The sequence below is a fragment of the Leuciscus leuciscus genome (assembly GCF_965113295.1).
Source record: "Leuciscus leuciscus genome assembly, chromosome: 9".
NCBI lineage: Eukaryota > Metazoa > Chordata > Actinopteri > Cypriniformes > Leuciscidae > Leuciscus > Leuciscus leuciscus.
The window spans coordinates 35005792-35030724 of NC_138733.1; the positions used below are offsets into that span (position 1 = coordinate 35005792).

The following is a 24933-nucleotide window of genomic DNA, read 5'->3' on the forward strand; positions in this document are numbered from 1 at the left end:
AAGCTGACTGAATTCCAACTAAATAAATAAATAAGTGGGACCCTCCTTTCAATTAAATGAAATGTTCTCATTAATTTATGGAGAAAAAAAGAAATAGACTTGTTCAGTAAATGTAACGTTTTTACCAAAATTTTAAAAAGCAACATATGATGGCAGAGCTTTCAGCTTATAGATTCCCCTATCCTAGAGAGAATGAATTGCTAAGTGCTAATCTGTCTAGATATGTAATAAACATTTTGCAAAAGAAAACCTCAAAAAGGTTAATTATAGATAAATTAAGACAGAAACACACCCGTTCACCGGTCATTTTCCTCAGCTGTAGGCAAAGACAAGTTTCAAATCAAATCAGTGCTTCTCCCTGGAGAGAATAGCTCTAAATGAATCCCCTAGTTTAGCGCCATCTACTGTTTTAGAAGAGGAAGTTGCTCAACTGCATTTGTGAGAAAATCTGCCTGGACCCATTTGTGAGAAAATCGAGCCGAGAGATCTCATAAAAAGCCAAGTGTCACACAATCATAACAGACAGATGCATTTGTATGCACTAGATTTGGTATTTGTTCAAAGGTTACATGCAATTTGTAGGATGGTTTGCATTTATTTGTGAAGTATTAATTATCTTGGCTCATTTATTTATATTTGTAAAACACAATACATATTTGTTACTCCACTGCATTTTCACTCAAACTGACCTTTGTACTTGCACATTGCTTTCTGTTTGTTTGCGAGTCGGGTTTTCCTTTGCAAAGCAGATCGAGTTTGTTTGCTAGTCGAGTTTTCCTTTGCGAAGTACCATATATCGAGATTGTTTGCAAAAAGCTGGATTTGTTTGTTTAATTCTGGCACATAATTTGCTCCATACTGTCTCCTCAAAAGAGTTTATTTGCAAGCAGCAGAAAACCACCATATGCGTCACACACACAGTAAACATGTGTTGTTCACTCAGCTGTGCATAATAGCACCAAATTAATAAAAAAAACACAATATATTGACTCACGTTCGGGTTTCTATCATGCGCCAAGCACACATTTATGAAACAAAGTTGTTGTTTTTTGTGTTGTTGTTTTTTTTAAATCATTATGTCTATACGTGCGTGCGTGTGTGCGTGTGTGTGTGTGTGTGTGTGTGTGTGTGTGTGTGTGTGTGTGTGTGTGTTTGTGATATCATCATGCAATGGTCCAAATGATGCAATTCATATGGGTCCCCATATGGACTAATTTGACTTTAATAAACATGGTTGTTAAAGGTCATTATGTATGTTTCCACTCTTTGCCTTAGTGCTTATACCCGGAAGGCCTCTCTGTCCAGAGCTGCTCTCAGTGGGATAACAGAACAGATAATTATCTTGTAATGATAACACTTTAATTAAACCCCACTGACCATACAATGACACTTAGATCCACGGTAATCTACTGACAGCTGTGGTTGCCAGTAATGTACTGTACATTTACAGCTCTCTACCGTTATTTACAGCTCTACTTTTTTTACAATATGTTACATAAATAATACCATGGAAGGTAACACATATCATTTGGAATACCGATTGCTTCAAACAGTTTGAGTTAAAAAAAAACTAGAATTTATACAGATGGTATTGTGAACTTACGTCATTTGTGTCTACTGAAAAGGAATATTTCCTAACATAAAACTGCAAACACCTAAGGTGTCATAATGAATTAATTAAAAACATGACTTTAACTTAAATCTTTGTAGTTCTCATTTATCTATAGCAAGAGCACACATGTATGTGCTAAACTTTACTTAGCAAGAAGATTGTCACTGTGTGAGCAACTACAAAGTAACTGCCTTTAAATAAAGCAAACTGCAGCATAACATCAGTGTTTATTTGCTCATCACTGACTGAAGCACAGGCTCTACTCTACAGCACAATGGTGACCCACAAAACGAATTAATTAAACTAACAGATCTCTCCTATATCATCTTGTGCAAAAACACATAAAGCACTTTAATATTTACTCTCCTTTTTTTAGTTATTGACTTTGCATAACTTTTTTTCTATGAACTTTCCCTAATATTTCAGTGAAATTAACTTCTTTCGTCTAATAACTCTGACTGTTACATTTTACAGTAGGCCTATATTACTGTTTTTCTTTGAATTTACGATAATCTACTGGCAGCTGTGGTTGCAGTATATTGCTGTTTTTCTACAGTTTGATGCCCTTTTAACCCCACTGCAAAATCTTCAGTTAGAAGTTAATGATATAATTCAGTGATTAAATAACTGATGATTGAGCATTAGTGATGAACACCTGATGTTAATAAGCAGAATCACTGAAAGACAGAGGAACAACAAGAAGATAAAAAAGTGAAACACAATTACAACTGACTTGCAGCCACAGAAGACATTATATCTCTCAAGATTAAACAACTCCAAAAAATAGCATTACCAGCTTCACTTATTACTAACCAGACTTTTTTTTTCTTTCATACGTCTACAGAAATTCCTATTGAGAATTAACACAGATTAAGATGTTGTTTGGTTTCATTTGATGTTACCATTATTGAGATCAGTGTTTGCTTCAGTTGTGCTCTTGACCCTTGACTTTTTAACATTCATTTTTCTTTGGCTGCTGTAGCTATGTGTTTTAAAACTGGAAAGTGGCTGAGATACATAGATATAAAAAACTAGCACATGAATCTCAATAATGGTGGCAATAAAAAATATAAATAAAAATCATGCTGCAGAGCATGCTTGGAGTTTTATACTATCCTGGAACCCAGCATGCATTACGACATGAAACTTATGATTGTCACCATTGTTGCGATTCATATGCTGATTGTTGATGTCAAGCAGTTGTTCAAAATGTTTTAGTACACTATATGATAGGGATGGGCAAACAGTGCCATCTAGTGCTTATTTAAAATAAAGCAGCCAGAAGCCTGTGTTAAAAGCTCTGGCAGATGAAGCAACCACAACACACTCCATAGTTGCAATGTTATGTGTACAAATAAAAGCCTTACATGTTTGTGTTTGATTTGTTCATTAAATAAATTCATTTTCCCATTAAAGTGTGACAATAAAGTGTAATATAAGCTTATATGATTCAATAAGATTTAATGGCCTCTCTCTCTCTCTCTCTCTCTCTCTCTCTCTCTCTCTCTCTCTCTCTCTCTCTCTCTCTCTCTCTCTCTCTCTCTCTCTCTCTCTCTCTCTCTCTCTCTCTCTCTCTCTCTCTCTCTCTCTCTCCACACACACAAACACACACACAATGAATAAGGACATTGTCTGATAGGATCATCTGTTATTAATTGTGCTTATGACACTTGTTACTGATAGTGCTTATGTAACTGTAGGAATGACAGAAAGGTGATACAGTTTTTAATTATTTTTATTAAGAAATAAAAGTTGTTTCATAGTTTTGGGGCTGAGTCTATTTCTCCTCTTGGACAGTACTTCCCCAGCCTTAGAGAACACTCTTTCACATGGTACAGAGGAGGCCGGGGTACAAAGAAACTGTAATGCCAATGTATATAGGTGGGGGTACACTTGTTTCTGCATTCTCCAGTATTCAAGTGGATCTTGAGTTCTTTGTATGTTTGTCTCTGAAAGGTATTTATCCACTTCTACGATCGCATCAGAAGTGGCATTTGAGCTTTGTTTGTGTTGGTCCACAGCACTGTCCAACAGAAGCCAAAGGTTTCCACCTTAGAAGTGTGAGGAGAAATTGTATATATATAACACACATCAACGGTCAACAATTATAAAATACAATAATAAAAAATAAAATAATAATAAATAAATACTTGAGCTTGGTGTGGGCTGTTGGGTTGATGATGGCGCTTCTGTCGACTGAGTGCTTGATGATGTGGATGGTCTTTCATCTTCGGCCCTGATGACATTACCACATTCTGTTTTTAGCCGTTTGACAGCCTCTGTCATTTTAGTTTGGTTAAGGAAACCCAACTTTTTAAACCTTGGGTCCAGCAGAGTTGCCATGGTCATTATGCTGAGTGACTCCATATTCCAAATATGTTCCCTCAGACGCCTGATGAGGTTTTCAGTTAATTCTTTTGTGATTGGCATGGTTAACCTATGAAATACAAAATGATTTACTCCATGCAATAAAAAAAATAAATAAAAAAACACACCAAAATTTGCTAACTAGTATTCTACATAAATAAAAACAAATACCTTAGTTGTTCAACCTGTAATGAATGGTGAATCATTTTTAGCAAAGGAATTACTTTGGAGCCAGACACTCGTTTTTCCTCGGACAGCTCTACTGTGGCCAGGTGGAATGGGGCGAGAACACACAGAATTTGCTGTATGGCTTCATAATCCTGTGCATGAAGTGGAGCTATATCAGTTTTAAGTGAGGCAAGGGATGCTCCCACAGTTTGCCTTTCGTCATGCAGCCGTTGAAGCATGTGAAAAGTGCTGTTCCAGCGTGTTTCCACTTCATTCACTAGTTTCAGAACTGGCCTGTTCATGTCTTGCTGCACCTGGGTCAACATTTCTTTGGCAGAGGTGCTGCTTCGAAAATAGGTGACCACTTTCTTTGCTTTGTTCCGGATGTCACACAGAGCTGGTACCTGATCAAAAGACTTCTTAACCATGGTGTTAAGTGCATGTGCAATGCAAACTGAATGTCTCACTTGCAGAATTCTTGCACAAGCAATCATGTTTGCTGCTGCATCTGTGACAAGACACTTCACTTTGTCCGTGATTGCCCACTCCATCATGACATTCGTTTTCACCAGGGCCATATTTTCTGCCGTGTGCCTGTTTGGGAACTTCTCAACATCCAACAACACTGTATTCATCTTATAACTGTCATCAATATAGTGGCAGGTTATTGCAAGATATGCATCCATGTTGATAGAAGTCCACATATCCGATGTTATAGACACAGCAGTTGCTTTTTCCATGTTTGCCTTGGCTGTCCTCTTTGCTTCTTCATATTTTGAAGCCACCATTTTCTTTAAAGCCTTTTTGAGTTCACAAAACATTAATAGTACAATTATATTATTATACAGATTTATTATATAGAGTATACATCAAAATCAACCTCTGCTACTCACCTGTCTGGTTGGGATTATATAGGATGGATCAAGGGCATGGATGAGGCCCTTGAAACCCTCATCCTCAACCACTGTAAATGGCTGCGAGTCTTTTATGACCATGTTGACCAATGCCTCATCAACCATTTGCTTGCGAGATGCTATAATGAAATAAGTAATATATATCATACATATATTAATTGAAATCATGATAATGCATCCACAATTATGAATAAAAATCATGAAGCAACAGTCCTACTTTGTGTGCTTGGATTGTTGTGGGGCTGTGCAGTCTCATGTAAAGCTCTGAAATGCCTTAGCATGGATGATGTGTTGTTTCTATAGACAAGCTGTTTGTCACACACCAAGCATCTCACCTTCTAAAAAAAGTTATGAAAGTAAGAAATAACATACAACAATAAAATAAGTAAAACAAATATTTTAAATTTAAATTTATATTTAAATAATATATGCATACATTGGAAGCTATAAGCTCAAAATATTCCCAGATTGGGGAAGTCTTCCTTTTTTTGGCTGTTGCCATTGCTCTAAATACAAACCCTTAACCAAACACCAACACCCTATCCCCTAATCCCCTCTCCCCTAATCCCACCCTAAACCCAAATACCAACACCAAATTACCTAAAATCACCAAAAAGTGCAAAGATTTTACAAAAACAAAAAAGACAACAACAACAAAAAATAATAGTATAAGTGAAATATTTTTTTTTTGCTAATTTAAATGTAATATATTGATTAACTTTCAAAGTACAGCACTCTCCTCACAAACCCATCAACCAGACTGAGGCAACAATGACTCGTTAAATACGATTTGGAGTTCGAGCCTTCTGAGACCCAAAGCGAAACGCGCACGTGATTGGACAGAAAGTGAGGCTTCGTTTGTCATCGATCACGTGACTCTATAGTAAACCAATACACGCCCCGATACGGGGCTTCACTAGAAATTGTGTCGCTTGTATGATACGCGCATCGAAGCTTCAGTGTCATACGTAACATCACTACTATATGATTTTAATATTCTACAGAATAACTGATTACAGAAACATTGTTGGATCTCGTGATGTAGATTCACAGACATATGATTAATAAATGTTAATTTACCCATAAATTCAAATATTATACACAGGATGAGAAATCTTATACTCAGACATGTCCAGGAAGGTGATGGCATCATCACGACAGCCAAAAAACACATGATCAGCCTTGACTTGCCTTTTCTTGCCATGACAAATGTGCTGTATAAACCGTCTCGGTTACGTATGTAACCTTCGTTCCCTGAGTTCAGGGAACGGAGACGTGTCATCGGGGGAGTTCCCTGACGAATTGGGATCACGCTAGGGAGACCAATTGCCTACGAGTGAATTAAAACGAGCCAATGAAAATTGGCATGCAGGATTTGCATTCTGCAGCGCGCCTACCAGTGCGGGTATAAAAGGCGGAAGCAACACATGCATAGTGCTTTTCGCTGAGGAGCCGAACGGTGTCCAGTCCTCCGCGAAGGTACAGCAACATGGCGAAGGGACGACACGTCTCCGTTCCCTGAACTCAGGGAACGAGGGTTACATACGTAACCGAGACGTTCCCATTCGTCCTGGGAACTCCGACGTGTCGTCGGGGGAGTTCCCTGACGAATTGGGATCCCTAATAAAACGTCATGGTGCTGGCCCCTTCCAGCACCCAGCTAAGCTACCCTGCAGCAGTTTCTTGTAATAAGTTGCGGGAGCTAGCTAGGAAATCACACTGCTGTTCCGCAAGACCCGCACAGTGGTTTTTGGATAACACTGGGAAAGCGTGCCCTAACCCCCGGGGGGTGCTGCGGAAGCCCAGCCTGCCTGAGGAAGGCCTGGAATACACATATGTACTAACCCATTGGGGTAGTAAAACATATGGCAGTCCCTGAGGTAGTCCCAATCCGAGGGAAGTGGGAGCGTACTCAACAGGGACGACATAACGAGTCTGTCAAGGGGAAGACACGGCTGAACTGCAGGTGGCATCATGGGTCACTGTAGAGACCACTGGAAAAAACACCCAGTCTACTAGCAACTCCTACTAGAGGTAGCAGACCTGGCGCCAGGCGGTCCGCCACGCCTGGCACCGGAGGGGTGATGGAGGAACTCACGGGGCTCACTGACGTAGAACGCCAACGGAGCAAAAGACGCACGTATCCGGCCAAGGCGCCGAGTGGCGTAGCAAGCCGACACAACCTATTCCCTCGCACCACGGGCCGTAGCGAGTACTCGGGAGGAAACAGGTTCTACACGTAGGCTATAGAATCTAGCGAACATGTTCGGTGTCACCCAGCCCGCAGCTCTACAAATGTCTGTCAGCGAGGCGCCTTGAGCCAAAGCCCAGGAAGCGGCAACACCTCTAGTAGAGTGAGCACGCAACCTGGGAGGACAAGGCTCACCCAGAGACTCATACGCTCGGGTGATAGCAACCACTAACCAGTGAGCTAACCTCTGCTTGGAGACAGCCTTCCCCTTCTGTTGGCCTCCGTAACAGACAAAGAGTTGATCTGAGGTCCTGAAGCTTTGCGTTCTGTCGATATAAACCCGCAGGGTGCGGACGGGACAGAGAAAAGCTAGGGCTGGGTCTGCCTCCTCCTGGGACAGCGCTTGCAGGTTCACTACCTGATCCGCGAAGGGAGTGGTAGGAACCTTGGGCACATATCCGAGCCGGGGTCAAAGGCCCGGCCCGAACTCTAGGCACGATTCGTCGACTGAAAAAGCCTGCAGATCCCCGACCCTCTTGAAAGAGGCCAATGCTAACAGGAGCACTGTCTTAATGGACAGGATATTAAGCTCTACTGTCAACAAAGGCTCAAAGGGAGGACTTTGAAGAGCTCTAAGTACCAGAGCTAGGTCCCAAGAGGGTACAGAGTGCAAAAACACGAGGTGGATTTAACCTCCTAGCACCCTTAAGGAATCTGATGATCAGGTCGTGCTTCCCCAAAGACTTACCTTCTACTGCATCGTGATGTGTGGCTATTGCAGCGTCATACACTTTGAGGGTGGAGGGAGACAGCCTTCGCTCCAACCCATCTTGCAGGAAGGAAAGCACGACTCTGATCGGGCAAGTTCGGGGGTCCTCCTGACGGGAGGAACACCAATCGACGAACAGGTTCCACTTCAACGCATAGAGGCGCCTCGTAGAGGGGGCTCTAGCGGACCACCTAGAACCACCGCGTCCCGTCCAGGGACCAGACATGGAGTTTCCAGAGGTCTGGACGCGGGTGCCATAGAGTGCCCCGTCTCTGAGAAAGAAGGTCCCTCCTCAGAGGAATCAGCCAAGGAGGGGCTGACGCGAGGAGCATGAGTTCCGTGAACCAAGTCCTGGTGGGCCAATACGGCGCCACTAGAAGGACCTGCTCCTCGTCCTCCCTGACCTTGCACAGGGTCTGTGCAAGAAGGCTCACTGGGGGAAACGCATACTTGATGGTTGATGTACACAACGGTCGCAGTGCTGTCCATACGGACCAGTACGTGCTTGTGTCTGAGAAACCCCTTGAGGCAGCTGATCTGCCAATGCAGCTGGGGCCCCGTCCACAGACCCGAGACTGCATGCCCGTTGTATGTGGCCCCCCAACCCATGGCAGAGGCATCCGTGAAAACCACAGCATGCCTGGAAACCTGGACTAAGGGCACTCCGGCCCGTAGAAACACAGGGTCCGACCATGGGAAGAAGGTTTGGCGACAGCGCGGGGTAACTTTGACCCGGAGCGTACCGCTCTGCCACGCCCACCTCGGGACTCGATCGTGAAGCCAGTGCTGAAGCGGTCTCATATGTAACAGGCCGAGCGGCATTACTGCAGCTGCCATTTGCCCCAGGAGCCTCTGAAATTGTTTCAGTGGAACCGCTGTCCTGCCTCGAAAGGACCTGAGGCAGGTGAGCACTGACTGGACGCGCTCCTCCGTGAGGCGCGCAGTCTGGGCGACCGAGTCCAGTTCCATACCGAGATAAGAGATCCTCTGCACAGGGCAGAGTTTGCTCTTGTCCCAGTTGACCTGAAGCCCCAACCGGCTGAGGTGCCGGAGCACCATGTCCCTGTGATCGCACAACACATCTCGCGAGTTAGCTAGAATGAGCCAGTCGTCGAGATAGTTGAGGATGTGAACGCCTTGTTCTCTCATGGGAACTATGGCTGCCTCCACAACTTTCGTGAAGACACGGGGCGACAGGGCCAGCCCGAAGGGTAGGACTTTGTACTGATACGCTCGACCCTCGAAAGCAAACCATAGAAACGGTCTGTGTCGAGGAAGAAGCGAGACGTGAAAGTACGCGTCCTTCAGGTCGGTCACTGCAAACCAGTCCGGGGGACGGATGCATTCGAAAAATGCACTTCTGCGTGAGCATTTTGAATGGGAGTTTGTGCAGGGCCCGATTCAAAACTCGCAGGTCCAGGATTGGCTGTAACCCACCGCCTTTCTTGGGTACAATGAAGTAGGGGCTGTAAAACCCAAACCTCATCTCGTCTGGAGGGACCGGCTCGATCGTGTCCTTCGCCAGCAGGACATCGATCTCTTCCCGCAAGACAGGGGCACCCACTGACCGCACACGGGTGAAGTGGATGCCCCTGAACTTAGGAGGCCGGCGTGTAAACTGAATTGCATAGCCGAACCGAATGGTGCGGATGAGCCATCGGGACGGACCCGGAAGCGCAAGCCAGGCTTCTAGATACCGTCTCAACAAACCCACCTGAACCACCGGCATACCCGCGGAGGGGCAGCGAGGTGGAAGACAGGGACCCGGCTCTGGTGGCATTGTAGCGACCGAGAGCGGGGTCTGGGCGTTTTAACTTGACACCAACCTGCTTCCACCTGTGGGCAGACGGCAGAGAAGGCCCGTGGGCATTCTGCTGCGGGCTGCCCGGTGGCGATGGGAGGGGGAGAGACGAGGAACGAGGCCCTGACTCCTCATGACCTGGTCTCTGCGCCTCCGGGCCCAGCTGCAGACAGGAGCGACGCAGCCGAGGCTGCGTCACTGCTATCCGCGAGCTGAGGAGAGGGGAACGGAAGTGGCGCCGTTCGGGGGCGGCGCGCACTGCCATTCTGACCCTCTCGGACGGAGGAGACTGGTCTTACTGGTCTGCCAGACTCGACCGTGAGGGGAAACGAGGAGCGAGGCCCGGGGGCATCGAGTCCTGGTTTCCGCCTCCTCACCCAGCGAGAGACGAGAGTGACAAGGCCGTAGCCCTCACTGTCATCTGAGCGCTGGGGCCCTTGAGTGACTCAGAGTCAGTGGACTGCTCAAACTTTGGGTACCGCTGACTGGGTGACCAGCGGCGGAACAGAAATGAAATTCTCCACCCGGCCCTCCCCGGGGGAAGGAGTGGTGATGACACGCACTCCCGAAGAGCAGACATCACACACTCTGGGTCGCTCCTCTCAGGGTTGTTTTCCTTCCCTTTGCTGGGGGGAAACGAACTCCGAGCGGGCTGGTTTTGAGGCGCTTCTGGACCACCAGTGTGGACATCGTCTGACCGAGGGCCAGCGCTGTGACTAATCACAGTCAGTCACTAAGCGCAGCTCCACCCCGAATCAGAACTACCCACGTGCACTGAATGTCCAGGGGTAGTGAGAGAGGAAAAACTTCTGCAGATTTAGGCATGTTTGGCTTGCCATATCGGCACCAAAATGCTTCCATACTGCCAACATTTTTCACACACATCCAGGCACTTTAGACCCAGGAAGTGTGGCTGTCAAGTCTGAATCTTCAGCACGAGAACACACCATTATAGTAGGAACTCAGCATCATTTTCAGAGTATAACAGCCCTCTCTCCAATGTAGCGATCGACATCTGTCCTCCCCTGGGGCCCCGAATGAAATGCTTGGTCCCTAATGAGAAGGACCAAAATCCCATTCAAAGCCTCGACGGCACTCGGCACGCTGAGCGGCTCAAGCCCTTACGAGAAAGGGGAGACAAACAACGTGCCGACGTGGTCATGCACTCATGAGAGAACATGAACCACCCATGAACGCAGTCTCAACACACTGATTAGGCATGTGAAACAGCGATCATGGCCGTCAACCAGGCATGCAAGACAGTGAACGTGGCCATCGCGACTATAAACTTTATTATTTTCAATAAAACATCAACATCTATATATCTGTTAATTCTCAACAAGTACTTTATATGAAATAAATAATGTTACAGGGGTGGTATAATGCCCTTTTCACAATATGTAAAATATGTATTTGATGTCCTCAGAGTGTGTATGTAAAGTTTTAGCTCAAAATACCCCACAGATATTTTTATATAGCATGTTAAAGTTGTCACTTTTTGAGGGTGAGCAAAAACGTACCGTTTTGTGTCTGTTCCTTTAAATGCAAATGAGCTGCTGCTCCCAGCACAGGGGGCAGAGCTACAACAGCTTGTGTGTGTCATTTTACTGAAAATTTCAAAAACTTTCATGTTCAAACCTGAGTCAGATGGTGTCAACAGAGTCAATGATAGAGAGACTCAAGAAGAAGTGACAACATGTAGAAAACAACAGGACATTTCTGAATGGTTAGTTGATGAATTTATGTAGCTGATGTGTAGTTATCTTCTAGTCATTGATAGCATATTCTGTCTTGATAATCTATAAATCGTGTTCAGGGGGCGGGGTTTATGTATTTTTTAGGGTTGGTGATGTCACTAACCCCAGAGGAATGTTGTGTAGTCCCTACCAGCCGTTTGTTGTAGTCCTTAAAAAAATATATATATATATTTAAAAGCAAATATCTCCCTTTGCTTTGAACTTTGAGCATTGTAACTTTGCATATGTTGTTTATGCTCAAACAGCAATCTAACTAAAGTTAGAAAAGTGAAATCTAATCAACCACTAAGTTAATAACTAATGATCCCTGCTTAAAGGGTTAAGTCAATTCAAGTCATCTTCATTTATATAGCGCTTTTAACAATGTAGATTGTTCCAAAGCGCCTTTACATTGATAATAGGAAATTAAAGTAACAGAGATTGTTTTGGCTTTATAGCAGCTCTAGAATAAAGTTATTGTCCAGCTGAAGTTAGTTTGATTGATTCACTTCCGTCGCAGTGATCATTAGTTATTAACTTAGGGGCCGCTTACACAGTTTTAATATAAAACTCTTAAGTTCTTTCTGCGCAAACTTCAAAAACGCGAACCAGTGAGAATGCAGATGGCGTGCACATTACGAGTTCAGTCTATAGGTATGCGCGTTTGAATATATGTGCGCATGTGTGTAGTACTTCCCTACAAATCAACCCTCAACACACTACTTGTCTGGCCTTAAAATTTATAATACAGAATTTGTATTGCTTCCGCATAGCCACGGGAACCGGAATTATCCCGACAACGCTTTATCTGTAGATAGGTAAAGGAGGGAGGCCTTCACAGGGGAGATACTAGTTGACATTTCAGGAGTGTGCTGTCGTCGCGTCCAGGCGCAGGTCCTTCATCAGATCTGGATACAGCCTGGATCCGTCGGACTGCAGTAAACCTCGGGATAAACAGAGAGACTAATATTAGTGTAGACCCATTCTTCTTATGATGTAAAAAGTACATCAGGATTTATGGGAAGTGTTCCTGGTTCCGGCTGACCTAATCTATGCAGCCTAACATTGAATTATAAAAATCTATAATGTTTTATGTGTATGCTATAGGTCAAAGAGATGTGTTTTTAGTCTAGCTTTGAACTGACAGAGTGTGTCTGCTTCCCGGACAATGTTAGGAAGACTGATCCAAAGTTTTGGTGCTAAATAGGAAAAGGATCTACCGCCAGCAGTCGATTTTGATATTCTAGGTATTATCAACTGGCCGGAATTTTGAGATCGCAGTAGACGTGAAGGACTATAATGTGTTAAGAGCAGTGTTGTGCCTGAACGCGTTCATTGAACGATAGTTCATGAACTCGTTCATATTTTGGGCGAACGTGAACTGAACGTACTGCATTACTGCCTGATGAACGTTACTGTGAATTGTTCATTCTGGTGTCTGTGAACGCCATGCTCTCTCAGTTTAACTTCGTTCAATAGAGTGCCAGATTTCTAGCCTTCCAGGCGAAAACCCGGCTAAAACACAGCGTAAACCGGTCTTAATATATAGCGCAAAAAACACCCAATCTGGCAACAATCATCCCCATATACTGATTGGCTTCATCACTGTCTCCTCTCCACCAGTAAGCTGGTGTGTGGTGGGCGTTCTGGCGCAATATGGCTGCCGTCGCATCATCCAAGTGGATGCTGCACATTGGTGGTGGTTGAGGAGATTCCCCCATCTATGTAAAGCACTTTGAGGTCTCAGAAAAAGCGCTATATAAATGTAACGAATTATTTATTATTATTATTAACAAAAACCACCAGTGTCTACTGACTCTCTTGTTCGATCTCGTTCATCAAAATGAACAAATCTTTTTTCGAGTCATTTCATTCATTTAAGGGGCTTTACATGTTATACTACTAACTGGCAAATTCGCCGAACACATCCACCTACGCAATCTTGATCATATTCTGAATTAAGAAATCATTATGCAGTCAAAAATCGTTTACAGGAAACATAAATAATTACTTTACCTTCCGAGTCTTTCGTTCATTTGTCACGTGACAGACGCAATGAATGGATCGTTCATGAACGACTCATCACTTACGTTACAAATCAAAACAAAAAGCAGCAAGGAGGCGTCATATGATCATTTAAATGAGTTTTATGACAAGGTCGGTAAGGATGGGAAAATCTGACGCATAGCTTCAGTGTTAAAACTGATAAAATAATTTTATATGGTTCTATATGGGCTGTGGCAATCATTTTGAAAAATAACATTTCGCAGCAACATGGAAAAAAAGAATGATGAACTTTGATGAATTTTGAGTATGAACTATGACCTGAACTAGTTCATTTTTTTTATTTTTATTATTGTTTATTTTTATAGAAATGTTTCCATTTTTTTCCAACAGAACAAACAAAGCATAAAAAAAATAAAAAAATAATAATTAAAAGAAATAAAAAAAAGAACAACAGTTCAGGCAGACCTTAAATGCACAATTCTCAAATCAATTATTGATCAAATAAATAGGTTACAAGGGAAGATACAACACTCACAGGAATAGGCTTCTCTTCGTGAGCCATTACAACAGCTTTCAAGAAAAATATAAGCAATTGTCCAAAGTAAGAGAAACATAGTCCAAATAGGGTGTCCATATTCGTTTGAAAACGTCTGTAGAAGAATGTAGTATACATGTTAAAAATTCCATTGGGATGAGCTCTTTCACAAGGCTATGCCATTTTTTAATTGAAGGAGTCTTCTCACTTATCCAGAACATCAAAATGTTCTTTCTTGCAGCAAAAGTTAAAATACTAAAAAGTCTTTTATGAGATTTATTCAAAACAATACCAGCTGGCAGACCTAGAATAAATGATCAACATCAATTGTCATTCCCAAAATGTTGCCAATGTGGTCTGCGATTTTCTTCCAAAACAACTGAATTTTGTGACAAGACCAAATACAGTGAATATAATTACCAACTGATATTTTACATTTTGAGCAATTGGGGGAAAGTTTTGGGTCCATTTTATTCCTGATATAAGGGGTAATATGTAGCCGACGTATTATTTTGAATTGAATAGCACGTGCTCTGTTACACACTGATATTCTTTTAGCATGATCCCAGACTAAATCCCAATCCTCTCTGGAGATATTTACTACAAAATCATTTTCCCACATCTGTCTAAGATTATCTGTGTCCCCTGGGAGAGTCAAACTCAGTGTAACATAAATATGAGATATCTTTTTTTGTCTCGTATCTTCTAGTAGTATTTTCTCAATTTCGGTCCTAGAATTATCAGTATACAAAGTGGTATTTTTACCAATGAAGTCCCTTAGCTGCAAGTACCTAAAGAAATGATGTCTTGGCAGATTCAATTTAGCAGACAACTGTTCAAAAGACAGAAGTGATGAACCCTCAAATGTATCTTTCAGCCTCACAATACCTAAAGAATTCCAGAGGTTAAACCCAGAGTCATCAGTACCAGGAGTTAAATCTGGATTATTTTGAATAGGTGTAAGAGCTGATGTCAAATTAAACCTACCCTCTAACTTGTGCGACTGCGCCCAAGCTTTAAGAGTGTTCCGTACGATTGGGCTATCATATAGAACTTTTAACTTTTTAGGGTTGACAACAAACAAAAGATTCTGAAGAGGGCACAGAGATTGTGAGGCTTCAAGATCAAGCCAAACAGAACCTGGATCATTTTTCAACCAATCCGCCACAAAACGAAGCTGACACGCCAGCTGATACAATCTGATATTGGGAACATCTAGACCACCCTTATGACTAGGGAGCTGTAGTTTGCTCATTTTTAACTTTGGTTTCCTTTTACTCCATATAAAACAAGAAAGCCATCCATTAAGCTCCTTAATGACTTTGCTAGAAAGTAAAATAGGCAGCATCATTAAGGGGTACATTAAACAAGGTAAAATGTTCATTTTGATTATAGCAATTCTTCCCAAAAAAGATACGGGAAGAGCATTCCACCTCTGCAAATCACTATGAATTTTTTTCAAAAGAGGATCAAAGTTACTTTTAAATAAAAGTTGGAATGTTGGGGTTATATGAAGCCCTAGATAGGTAAAACCTGACATGGAATATTTAACAGGGAAAGAGGAGAGCATTTGTGTTTCCGAGGTAAGACTGCCCAATGGTAAAGCAACAGATTTTGTTAAATTAATCTTATAACCAGAAAATTCTCCAAAGAAGTGTATAACATCTAATAATCGTGGAACTGATGTATTTGCATCCGACAAAAATAGCAGAATGTCGTCTGTGTAACAATATTAGCTCAAAGGGGAAATATTAATAATAATACATAATTACCAATTATGATTAATTATTAATATTTGGGTCAGTTAATTAGATTAACTTTGAGGTAAGCTAATTAATATTACAATCAATTAATTAGTTCCAATGAACTCTTTGATTATTCATTTATTCTAAGAAAAGTGTATCTTTCATCGTCACTGAAAAATAATTATTCCTTAGCATGTACAGAAATTAGAGCATACTGTAACAAAATCAAAATCGTAAAAGGGACTTTGTATGCAAACCAAGGGGCAACATTCTGATCTGAAAAATGAAGCCTACCCGGAAGTGCGAAAAACTGCAATACATCGAAAATCCGCTAGGGGAAGGTCCCAAAAGGGAGCAAATGTCCATAGCCCCCATGTTAAAATGTCCGTTTTCACAGCACAAAATCATGTTTTTACAGGTTGGTCCCATGGACTTTTATTGGATTTTTCGATAGGTTCCGAGTGCCTGACAACGGCGAGGGTAGTGAATTTTTTTCTAACTCGTTAGTTTAGATAGTATTTAGATATAAAATGTATGACAATAAGGGCGTGGTTAACTTTGATTGACAGCTTGATTGACAGCTGAAAGGCAGCGCCACGGAGAATGACAACATAAGAAGCGCCATTTTTTAATACAGTTGACATATAATACTACTGTTTCTGTATCATGAAATGTAGTTTTAAGAGTTTTTCAGGCGAGAATGTAGTTGTTTAAAGCTCAAATCTGTGGTTTATTTATAAAGATTTATGAAAATTGTATCCAGTTGTGAGATCCAGCGATGACCGGGCGCTCGGCGCGATGTACCCCGCCTGGAGCAGCCTTTCATCGGCTAGACGTTTTGAGGTTTGCCGCTGACTCTGGCGTCTCTGTAGTGGTTAAACATGAGATATAATTCGTCTTGTCTATATCTAACGGGCGATTTTTGGTCTCGTGGGCAATCGTTTTGGCTGAGGGGAAGTTTCATAACTTTATAAGCTATATTTAACTTGTACCGTTGTATTAGAGATCGAGCGCATGACTTTTTATGTTTGACTGAATTGTTTGCTTTATTTGTATAGCTTCTTGTAACTTTACCTTTTACTTATACTTTTATAATAGCTAATATTGATAAAACTGAAATTTAACAAAAAGAGACTGGGTTGAGTTTTGTCATTTTAAATTTTAATACAAAGAAGATGATCTGTAATGTTGTTTACTGCAACATCTGTTGTTTAGTACAAATGCACATATTGCCTGGACCATATTCAAATGTTTAATATTTGTATATTATATTTAAAACGAAAAGAGGCAGGTTTGTGTTTTATATTTCGTTTTGTTATAAATAGGCAAACGTTATGTGCAGTGAATATAATCAATACGCGTTGCCTGAACCACATTTGTGTGGCTATAATGTTTAAGATTTCTTTAAATGAAAACGAAAAGAGTTAGTATGGTGTTTTATAACATATTTCGTTGCCTAAAATATACACAGAGATAACCGGAGTAGCAGAGCGAGCTGAGTGACGCGCGCTGCGTCAGAAGGTGGGCGGGGTTAGGGTTTCCCAAGATTTTCCAAGATGGCGCCGCCCATACCCCCCATAAACGGCTTCAAACCCGTTCTTCAGAAAGTCTATGGGTGACGTCACAGACGCTTTGTCCATATTTTTTACAGTCTATGATGCAAACAGAGGATCAGAAATCAAATTCATAATTAAGCACAAGTTTTATTAACTAAATCACAAACATAAATAACACTAAACAAAAATAAATACATTCATACATCCATACATACATGCATAGGTAAAGGGGTGAGTGATGTGGAACCGGAAACAGGAAATAGAACTAAAAGAAAAAAAGAACCATCAGCTTATTTCAGAGCACCTCATTAAATGTATACCTTGCATGGTCAATTCTTGAAGTGGTTGAAGATTGAATTCGTCGCTGGGTCCTTGAGTGTCAAATGTCACTTTATGAGTTGCAATCATTTCTTCTCCGTTGGATAAAGAAGATTGTATTGTCGCTGCTCTCATGGCTGGAATGCAGATTGTGGCCTGCACGCTCTGGGCCGGCAGGACACGAAGAGCACATGGTGAGAGTTGCGAGGGACTTCGTCCGTGTTGAATGACGTCACTGAACTTCTGAAGTTGTCCTTGATGCTGGAGTGAGCACATGTCCTGGATGCTTCGAAGCCTCCTGCCCTGGGCCTGTTGAGGCCATGCTGGAACACACGGCATCCTTAAGGCAAGAGTTGTCCGTTTCCTTCTTGGTTGGATTTAAGAAAGGCAGTCTGACTCGGCCTGCAGAAGCCTGCAGGGCCCAGTGGGGGGGAAAGGGGGTCCCCTCCCCCCCACAGGATTCACTTGGAGCTGCAGTTTAGGTCCGAGGACAAGAGCTAAGAGGGCCGGATCTTGTGGTCAGTGACTTTTAAAGCGTGAGGATGGCACACCCATTTGGAGCTGTAAGAGCCAATAAGAAGTGTCTTCCTTTGGAGGGAAAATGTCTTTTTATGACCTTTGTTCAAGCTGTAACGTAAATGACTCTGGGTCAATGCGAATTAGCTCAAGAATATAGGGAATTTGGGAAATATTACTAATCATAATTCATGGTCATAATTCATAAATCGCATATACATTACTTTATCAATTTTCGGAAATACCTCGTTCTGTAACTGGTCTCGTCATCAGTCATTCGTCCAGCGAATAAATGTAAGATTATCAGTTAAGAAGGAGTATCCCTGTTTACAAACTCCAAGAAAGTTTCATCTTCTGGCCACGAACATCAAACTTTCTGAGTTTATGAATTAAAACTACTCAAGGTAGTCAATATCGAGCTTGTAGCTTAGATCTTTGATTTCATTGACTTACAAGGTGGGTTTTCAAACACAGAGACAGTTAAAAGTATAAATGGATTTTTAATAAATGTAAACTAGAGAAATTATATGAGCTACAATATAAACGTACGTAAAAATGCAAACAATAAAACAAACAAACAAACATTTAACCAAACAAAAACATAAGACATAACGTGCTAGAGAGAATAAAATGAAAGAAAGAAAGAAAGAAAGAAAGAAAGAAAGAAAGAAATAGAGAGAAGAGATAGAGGGTAACTTAATTCACAGACCTAAGAGCTGGACACCTGAAATCAGCTTTTAGAGAGAGATAACGTTACTTGCAAGATTCTGTGCTCTTTCAGTGTGGTGCTGAAGAGGGGGCGCGCGTGTGCGCGTGTCCGGCTGGTTTGCGTCTAGCTTCGTCTTCTGGGTCGTTTCGCAAGACGATGTAAAGGCTCACTTGAATTTAACTGAATTTTTCTGGTGTCCCGGCCACGGCCGATGGTGCTTTATGTGTAAGAAGAATGCCCACTGCCCAGTGCCCATCTCTACACACAAGCACAGCCCGTCACACAGGGGTCGCGCACATGAATCGACTCAGATCGATTGCGCTTCAAACATGGTGAATGTGCCCACTAACACCACGTTATGCATGTCTCACGGTTTCTGTAAAAACGAAACCAACGTGCATTCGCTTCACTCAAGCGAACGATGCTTTCAGTGTGGTAAATGTGCCCGCTGTCCCGCGCCCACATCCACACATAGACATGACAGTTCCTACGGGAACCGCCCAGCCCTCCCCCTCGCGGTTGACCACCGCAGAGGAGTCGAGCACGGGCAATCTGCCCGCTGTTATCAGCGCGCCCCATGCCTCAAATGTCACGAGCGCGACGCTTGTGTTACAGCACTCCGAAGCCTCTCCATCGCTGAGCGAGCGGAGCGCGCTTCGTATTCAACCCCTAGCTATTCATGCGGACGCATGGGCAAAGCTGCCCGGGGTTTCGAAGTGGGTGCTGAACATTATAAAAGGAGGCTATTCGCTACAGTTTCGCCGCCGCCCTCGCCGCTATGTGGCGCGCGTCGAGACCACAGTAAAAACAGAAGTAGCACATTTACTTCGAGCCGAAGTGGCGAAGCTATTGAGCAAAGGGGCCATAGAGCCTCTCTCTCAAGTTCAGAGCGAAGGAGGGCTATACAGCAGATACTTCCTGGTACCGAAAAAAGACGGGGGTCTCAGACCCATACTAGATCTAAGGCAACTGAACAAAGTGCTTGTGAAGCGACAGTTCAGGATGCTCACGACCAGGCAAATCCTTGTGCAGATTCGCCAAGGAGATTGGTTTGTGTCAATAGATCTGAAAGACGCGTATTTTCAAATACAGATAGCGTCACGTCACAGGCGATATTTGAGATTCGCCTTCGAGGGCCAGGCATATCAGTACACAGTCCTGCCGTTCGGCTTGTCCCTGGCACCCCGTACATTTACGAAGTGCATGGATGCGGCGCTCGCACCCCTCAGAATGAGAGGCATGCGAGTGCTGAACTATTTGGACGATTGGCTGATTCTAGCGCAATCTCGCGCAGTGCTCATAGAACACACGACCATTTTACTCGATCACCTCAAGGATTTGGGTCTGAGTGTCAATTGGGCGAAGAGCTCCCTGTCACCCAGTCAGAAAATATCTTTCCTGGGCACAGAACTGGACTCACTATCCATGATAGCGCGACTATCACAACAGCGCGCGGTCGACATTCGACGCACAGCGAACTCTTTTCGCTGTGGCGCGTCTGTCCCGCTCAAGAGATTTCAGAAGATGCTAGGTCTCATGGCCTCAGCATCGTCAGTGCTCCAGCTTGGCCTGCTCCGCATGCGCCCGCTGCAGTTTTTGGCTGAAAGCGCGAGTCCCACGCGAAGCGTGGGCACCCGGTTTGCTTCGCCTCAGGGTCAATCAGAAGTGCGTCACAGCTCTGAAACCCTGGAAAGCGAACGACTGGTACCAATCAGGTGTAAGCCTGGGAACTTCCTTGAGGGTGAAAGTGGTGTCCACGGACGCGTCCACCTCGGGATGGGGAGCGCTGCTCGAGGGCAGACCGTTCTTCGGCCAATGGTCAGAACGGGAGAAGCTCCTGCACATAAACTGCCTCGAAATGCTGGCAGTAGACAACGCGCTGACGCGTTTTTGTCCCCAAATAAAAGGTCACCACGTCTTGGTCCGTTCGGACAACATGTCTGTGGTGTCCTACATAAATCGCCAGGGCGGCATCAGATCCGAGAAACTGTACAGGCTGGCAGAACGCCTCCTGGTATGGGCTCAGTGCAACCTGCGCTCGCTCAGAGCAGCGCACGTGCCAGGGATCTTGAATATAGGACCGGACAGACTGTCCAGGAACAATGTTCCGGCAGGCGAGTGGTCTCTACACCCACAGACAGTCCATCTGCTGTGGAAGAATTTTGGCAGAGCGGAAGTGGACCTGTTTGCGTCTCAAGAAAACGCTCACTGTCAAGAATTTTTCTCCAAGAGCAGGAGCGCGCTGGCCCATGTGTGGCCCCGCCGCCCGCTCTATGTTTTTCCCCCCCGTCTCTCTCCTGCCTCAGGTGATAGAACGGATCAGGGAAGAAGGATGCTCAGTACTGCTGGTAGCACCGTTCTGGAAAAACCAACCTTGGTTCCCAGTCGTGATGCAGTTAGCAAGTACTGCCCCGTGGCCAGTACCAATGAGGAGAGATCTCCTCTCACAGGCCCGCGGCTCGATCTGGCATCCTCACCCGGAACTATGGTCCCTTCATGTCTGGGCCATCAACGGGTACATGTTGGACTCCCTAAAGGAGTATTAAACACGATCACGCAGGCTAGAGCTCCGTCTACAAGACGACTCTATTCTTCGAAATGGTCGGTGTTTTCGGGCTGGTGCACAGCCCGTGGTGTGTCACCCACAAACTGTGGTGTGACGGAGGTGCTTTCCTTCCTACAAGAGCTGTTGGATGGGGGCAGGGCCCCCTCCACGCTCAAAGTTTATGTGGCGGCTATAGCAGCGTTCTCAGAAACAACGCTTGGTCAGTCAATAGGAAGGAACGATTTAGTCATCCGCTTCCTTAGAGGGGCTAAGAGACTGAATCCTCCCAGACCTCCCTCAGTCCCCGTATGGGACCTTTCTACGGTTCTGGAAGCCATGAAAGGTGCGGCATTTGAGCTTTTACAGTCCATCGATTTGAAACACCTGTCTTTCAAGACGGTGTTTTTGCTGGCTCTCGCTTCAGTGAAGCGCATAGGGGATCTGCACGCGCTCTCTGTGAGCGCGGCGTGCATGGAGTTTGGGCCCAATGACTCAAAAGTTATACTCAAACCTAAGCACGGTTATGTTCCAAAATCCCTCAACACACCGTTTAGGGCGCAGGTTATCTCCCTGTCAGCCCTACCGGTCCCTGATGAGGAAAAAGACGCGAGCCTCCTTTGCCCAGTCAGGGCATTACGAGCTTATGTGTATCGCTCGTCTGTTTTCAGACAGACGGAGCAGCTTTTTGTTTCGTTTAGCGGACGTTCTAAGGGACTAGCCGCGTCGAAACAGAGCCTATCCAGATGGATAGTTGATGCTATAGCACTGGCATACGCTTCCAAGGGCATGCAGTGCCCATTGGGTGTCAGAGCGCACTCCACGAGAGGCATGGCCTCTTCGTGGGCCTGGTCAAGTGGGATTGCCTTGCAAGATATTTGTATGGCGGCAGGCTGGGCCTCCCCGTCTACATTTATAAGGTTTTATAACCTAGAGGTTCCCGCCCTGCAGGCCAGGCTGCTGTCGGTCTAAATTTACCAGTATTATCTGACCTGATGCGATCAGCTCAGAATGCTGCATCTGCTGAGCACAGCTCAATGTTCGACAGTATAAAGCTGGGCAAACTGTGTAAGACCCACATTTCCCCATCAGTTCAGGCCGTACCCCGCCCTGTCTGTATGATGAAATTCGCGTCCCATCGACGCTGCTATATGTGGAAGAGTGAGGCTGCACCCCTCCCTCTTCCCGGACTCCCTGTGAGTTCCCTGAGTGATTGTGCACTATATGTACCCCGGGCTTTCGCCCTTGGGTCTTTGGTGTCAGATCTCAGCATGCACGGCGTTTTACATTGGGTCCCCTAGCGTAAGATATCTTACGCAGTACGAGAGACCTCTCGTAAGAGAACGTACTCGGTTACTAACGTAACCTCGGTTCTCTCTAGAAGAGGGAACGAGTACTGCGTATCTTGCCGTGCATGCACACGCTCTGGTTGCTTCGATGATGAAAAACCAGATAATAGCTGCCTGCGAGCGATATTTATAGGCCTAGACCACGCCCATTTCGGCGGGACGTGACGCAGCGGGCGCGAAGTGCCCTGATTGGGTCTGACGTCACGCCAGGCCTCGCTCGATAGGCTGCTGCAGTTGCCGCAGAGCAGCCAATAGGCGCGCGAGCTGTCTCGCCTATGTCTGCATTGCTGCTGCAACGCGTTTTGCATTATTACAAAATTAAGGATAATTTTTGGCTTCAATATCTCGCGGAAAAGGATTTTCCCCTAGCGTAAGATATCTTACGCAGTACTCGTTCCCTCTTCTAGAGAGAACCGAGGTTACGTTAGTAACCGAGTACGTTTTTCAGGCTTCTTTTAACTCTGCAAAATTGTGGCAAACTTCCAAGTGCAACACACACACACACACACACACACGAAGATAACTTCCGGTTCACGCAAATGGAACAAATTAAATATCAAAATCAAAATCGGTCGTGCCCCCTTTATTTCATTTCCTATTTTTGATCTGAGCATTAAATCAAAAGTACGAAAAATGACCCGTTATTTGTTTTTGGTATCACATTTATAAACGAATAACGAAATAACAAACCGTTTTTTTCATTTTCCGATTTTGGAATCTCAATTGAATATGAAAAGAACGAATGATACACGGATTATAATGGTACATAAGCCAGTAAATCATTCACACAGTTTCTGGGATGCATGTTCATTTATAGATCAGTTTGTCTACGATTAAATGAACGCATGAGACTCTGTTCTGATATCTGTGGCTGAGTTAGTTACTTGTTAGCATTCCTAAGAGCCATAAAAACCATCCTATCTGATCGCAGCCATGGCAACCAGGGTAACTGAGATCTTCTTGCCCTGTTTTGGGGGCTGGGACACAGATTCCCAGAGTGAGTTCTAAATATCAGTTGTTAAACTATAACAAATATTTGTGTCTGACTTGTCTCAGTTGTTACATCTGCATAAAGTGAAATCTTATGTTGTCTGTCATTTATTGTAACCCCTCTAATTACCGAATCATATCTTATTGCTTCTGCCAAGGGTTCAATGGCAAGGGCAAACAATAATGGTGAAAGTGGGCAGCCTTGCCTAGTGCCTCTACCCAGAAGAAATGTTTTAGATCTAATGCTGTTAGTGATGACGGCAGATGAGGGTTTATTATAGAGCAGCTGCACCCACCTCAAAAACGTATCTCCAAACCCAAATTTCTGCAAAGTGTAAACTAAATAGGGCAATTCAACACGATCAAAAGCCTTTTCAGCATCTAACGAAATAACTAAAGTGTCAAGTTTTTGATTCTGTGAGATATTAATTATGTTTAAAAGCCTTCTGACATTGTGGCTAGAACTCCTTCCTTTAATAAAACCAGTCTGGTCCTCACAGACTAATATTGGCAATACCTGCTCTAATCTAAGTGCAAGTATTTTGGATAACAGTTTCAAATCAGAATTGAGCAGTGCTATCGGCCTGTACGATCCACAGTCCTCTGGATCTTTCCCTTTTTTTTTTAATTAATGAGATATCAGCCTCTCTTAATGAATCAGGTAGCAATCCTTTTTCAAAAGAGTGGTTTAACATCTCAAGAAAGGGATCCAGCAGGACATAATGGAATTCCTTATATAATTCAGAACTTATGCCATCCGGGCCCGGTGCTTTACCGGCCTGGAGACTCTGAAGTGCCTGCATAGCCTCTTCTCTACTAATTGGGGCATCAAGAAGGTCCCTATAAGCTTGTGGGAGAGTTTTCAAGGGTAAATTATTAAAAAATGAATACATTCGCTCTGCACCATCCACACATTTTTCAGATTTATATAAATCCGAATAAAATTCCCTGAACACATCATTAATTGAAGGATTATCAAAATGTCGTTTGCCAGATGTGTCCAACACCGAGGTAATTAATTGTTGTTTTGCCCTAACCTTGGTCAGCTGAGCAAGATATTTACTGGGTTTGTTACCGTGCTCATACAATTTCTGCTTCGAAAATAAAA

General features: G+C 43.7%; 2 protein-coding genes and 2 long non-coding RNA genes across 5 annotated transcripts in view; 2 read left to right on the forward strand and 2 right to left on the reverse strand.

The window, feature by feature from the left end:
- The window catches only part of LOC309505828 (olfactory receptor 52D1-like), a gene marked incomplete at both ends in the record, with an annotated part of 227415 nt that overhangs the window by 15012 nt on the left and 187470 nt on the right, over window positions 1-24933 (forward strand). The window lies entirely within an intron of this gene.
- On the reverse strand, window positions 3110-6035 carry LOC309506718 (E3 SUMO-protein ligase ZBED1-like). Of its 2 annotated transcripts, XM_082180653.1 has the most exons (5): window positions 5279-6035; window positions 5041-5180; window positions 4151-4947; window positions 3763-4049; window positions 3110-3663 (listed from the first exon to the last, which is right to left on the reverse strand). In XM_082180653.1, exons 1-5 carry the CDS (start codon window positions 5340-5342, stop codon window positions 3338-3340), a joined length of 1614 nt encoding a protein of 537 aa, XP_082036779.1. In that variant the 5' UTR covers window positions 5343-6035; the 3' UTR covers window positions 3110-3337. The 2 variants fall into 2 exon arrangements, with proteins under 2 accessions (XP_082036779.1, XP_082036778.1); XM_082180652.1 differs by having other exon boundaries at window positions 3111-3663; window positions 5041-6035.
- LOC309506815 overlaps window positions 16615-24933 on the reverse strand; it is a 99988-nt gene continuing 91669 nt past the window's right edge. Inside the window, exon 3 of the long non-coding RNA XR_014208935.1 lies at window positions 16615-16709. This is a non-coding gene — a long non-coding RNA (uncharacterized lncRNA). The remainder of the gene's footprint in view (window positions 16710-24933) is intronic.
- LOC309506813 overlaps window positions 16701-24933 on the forward strand; it is a 186835-nt gene continuing 178602 nt past the window's right edge. The window contains exon 1 of the long non-coding RNA XR_014208933.1: window positions 16701-17236. This is a non-coding gene — a long non-coding RNA (uncharacterized lncRNA). The remainder of the gene's footprint in view (window positions 17237-24933) is intronic.

What these genes read in the sequence shown, in the direction of transcription:
- LOC309506718 (XM_082180652.1), bottom strand. Translation starts at nt 5,262, where the DNA reads ATGATTTTTATTCATAATTGTGGATGCATTATCATGATTTCAATTAAT. An exon ending in ATATAATCCCAACCAGACAG is followed by an intron (nt 4,948 to 5,040) that starts GTGAGTAGCAGA and finishes GAACTCAAAAAG; the next exon opens with GCTTTAAAGAAAATGGTGGC. An exon ending in ACAGCCCACACCAAGCTCAA is followed by an intron (nt 3,664 to 3,762) that starts GTATTTATTTAT and finishes CACACTTCTAAG; the next exon opens with GTGGAAACCTTTGGCTTCTG.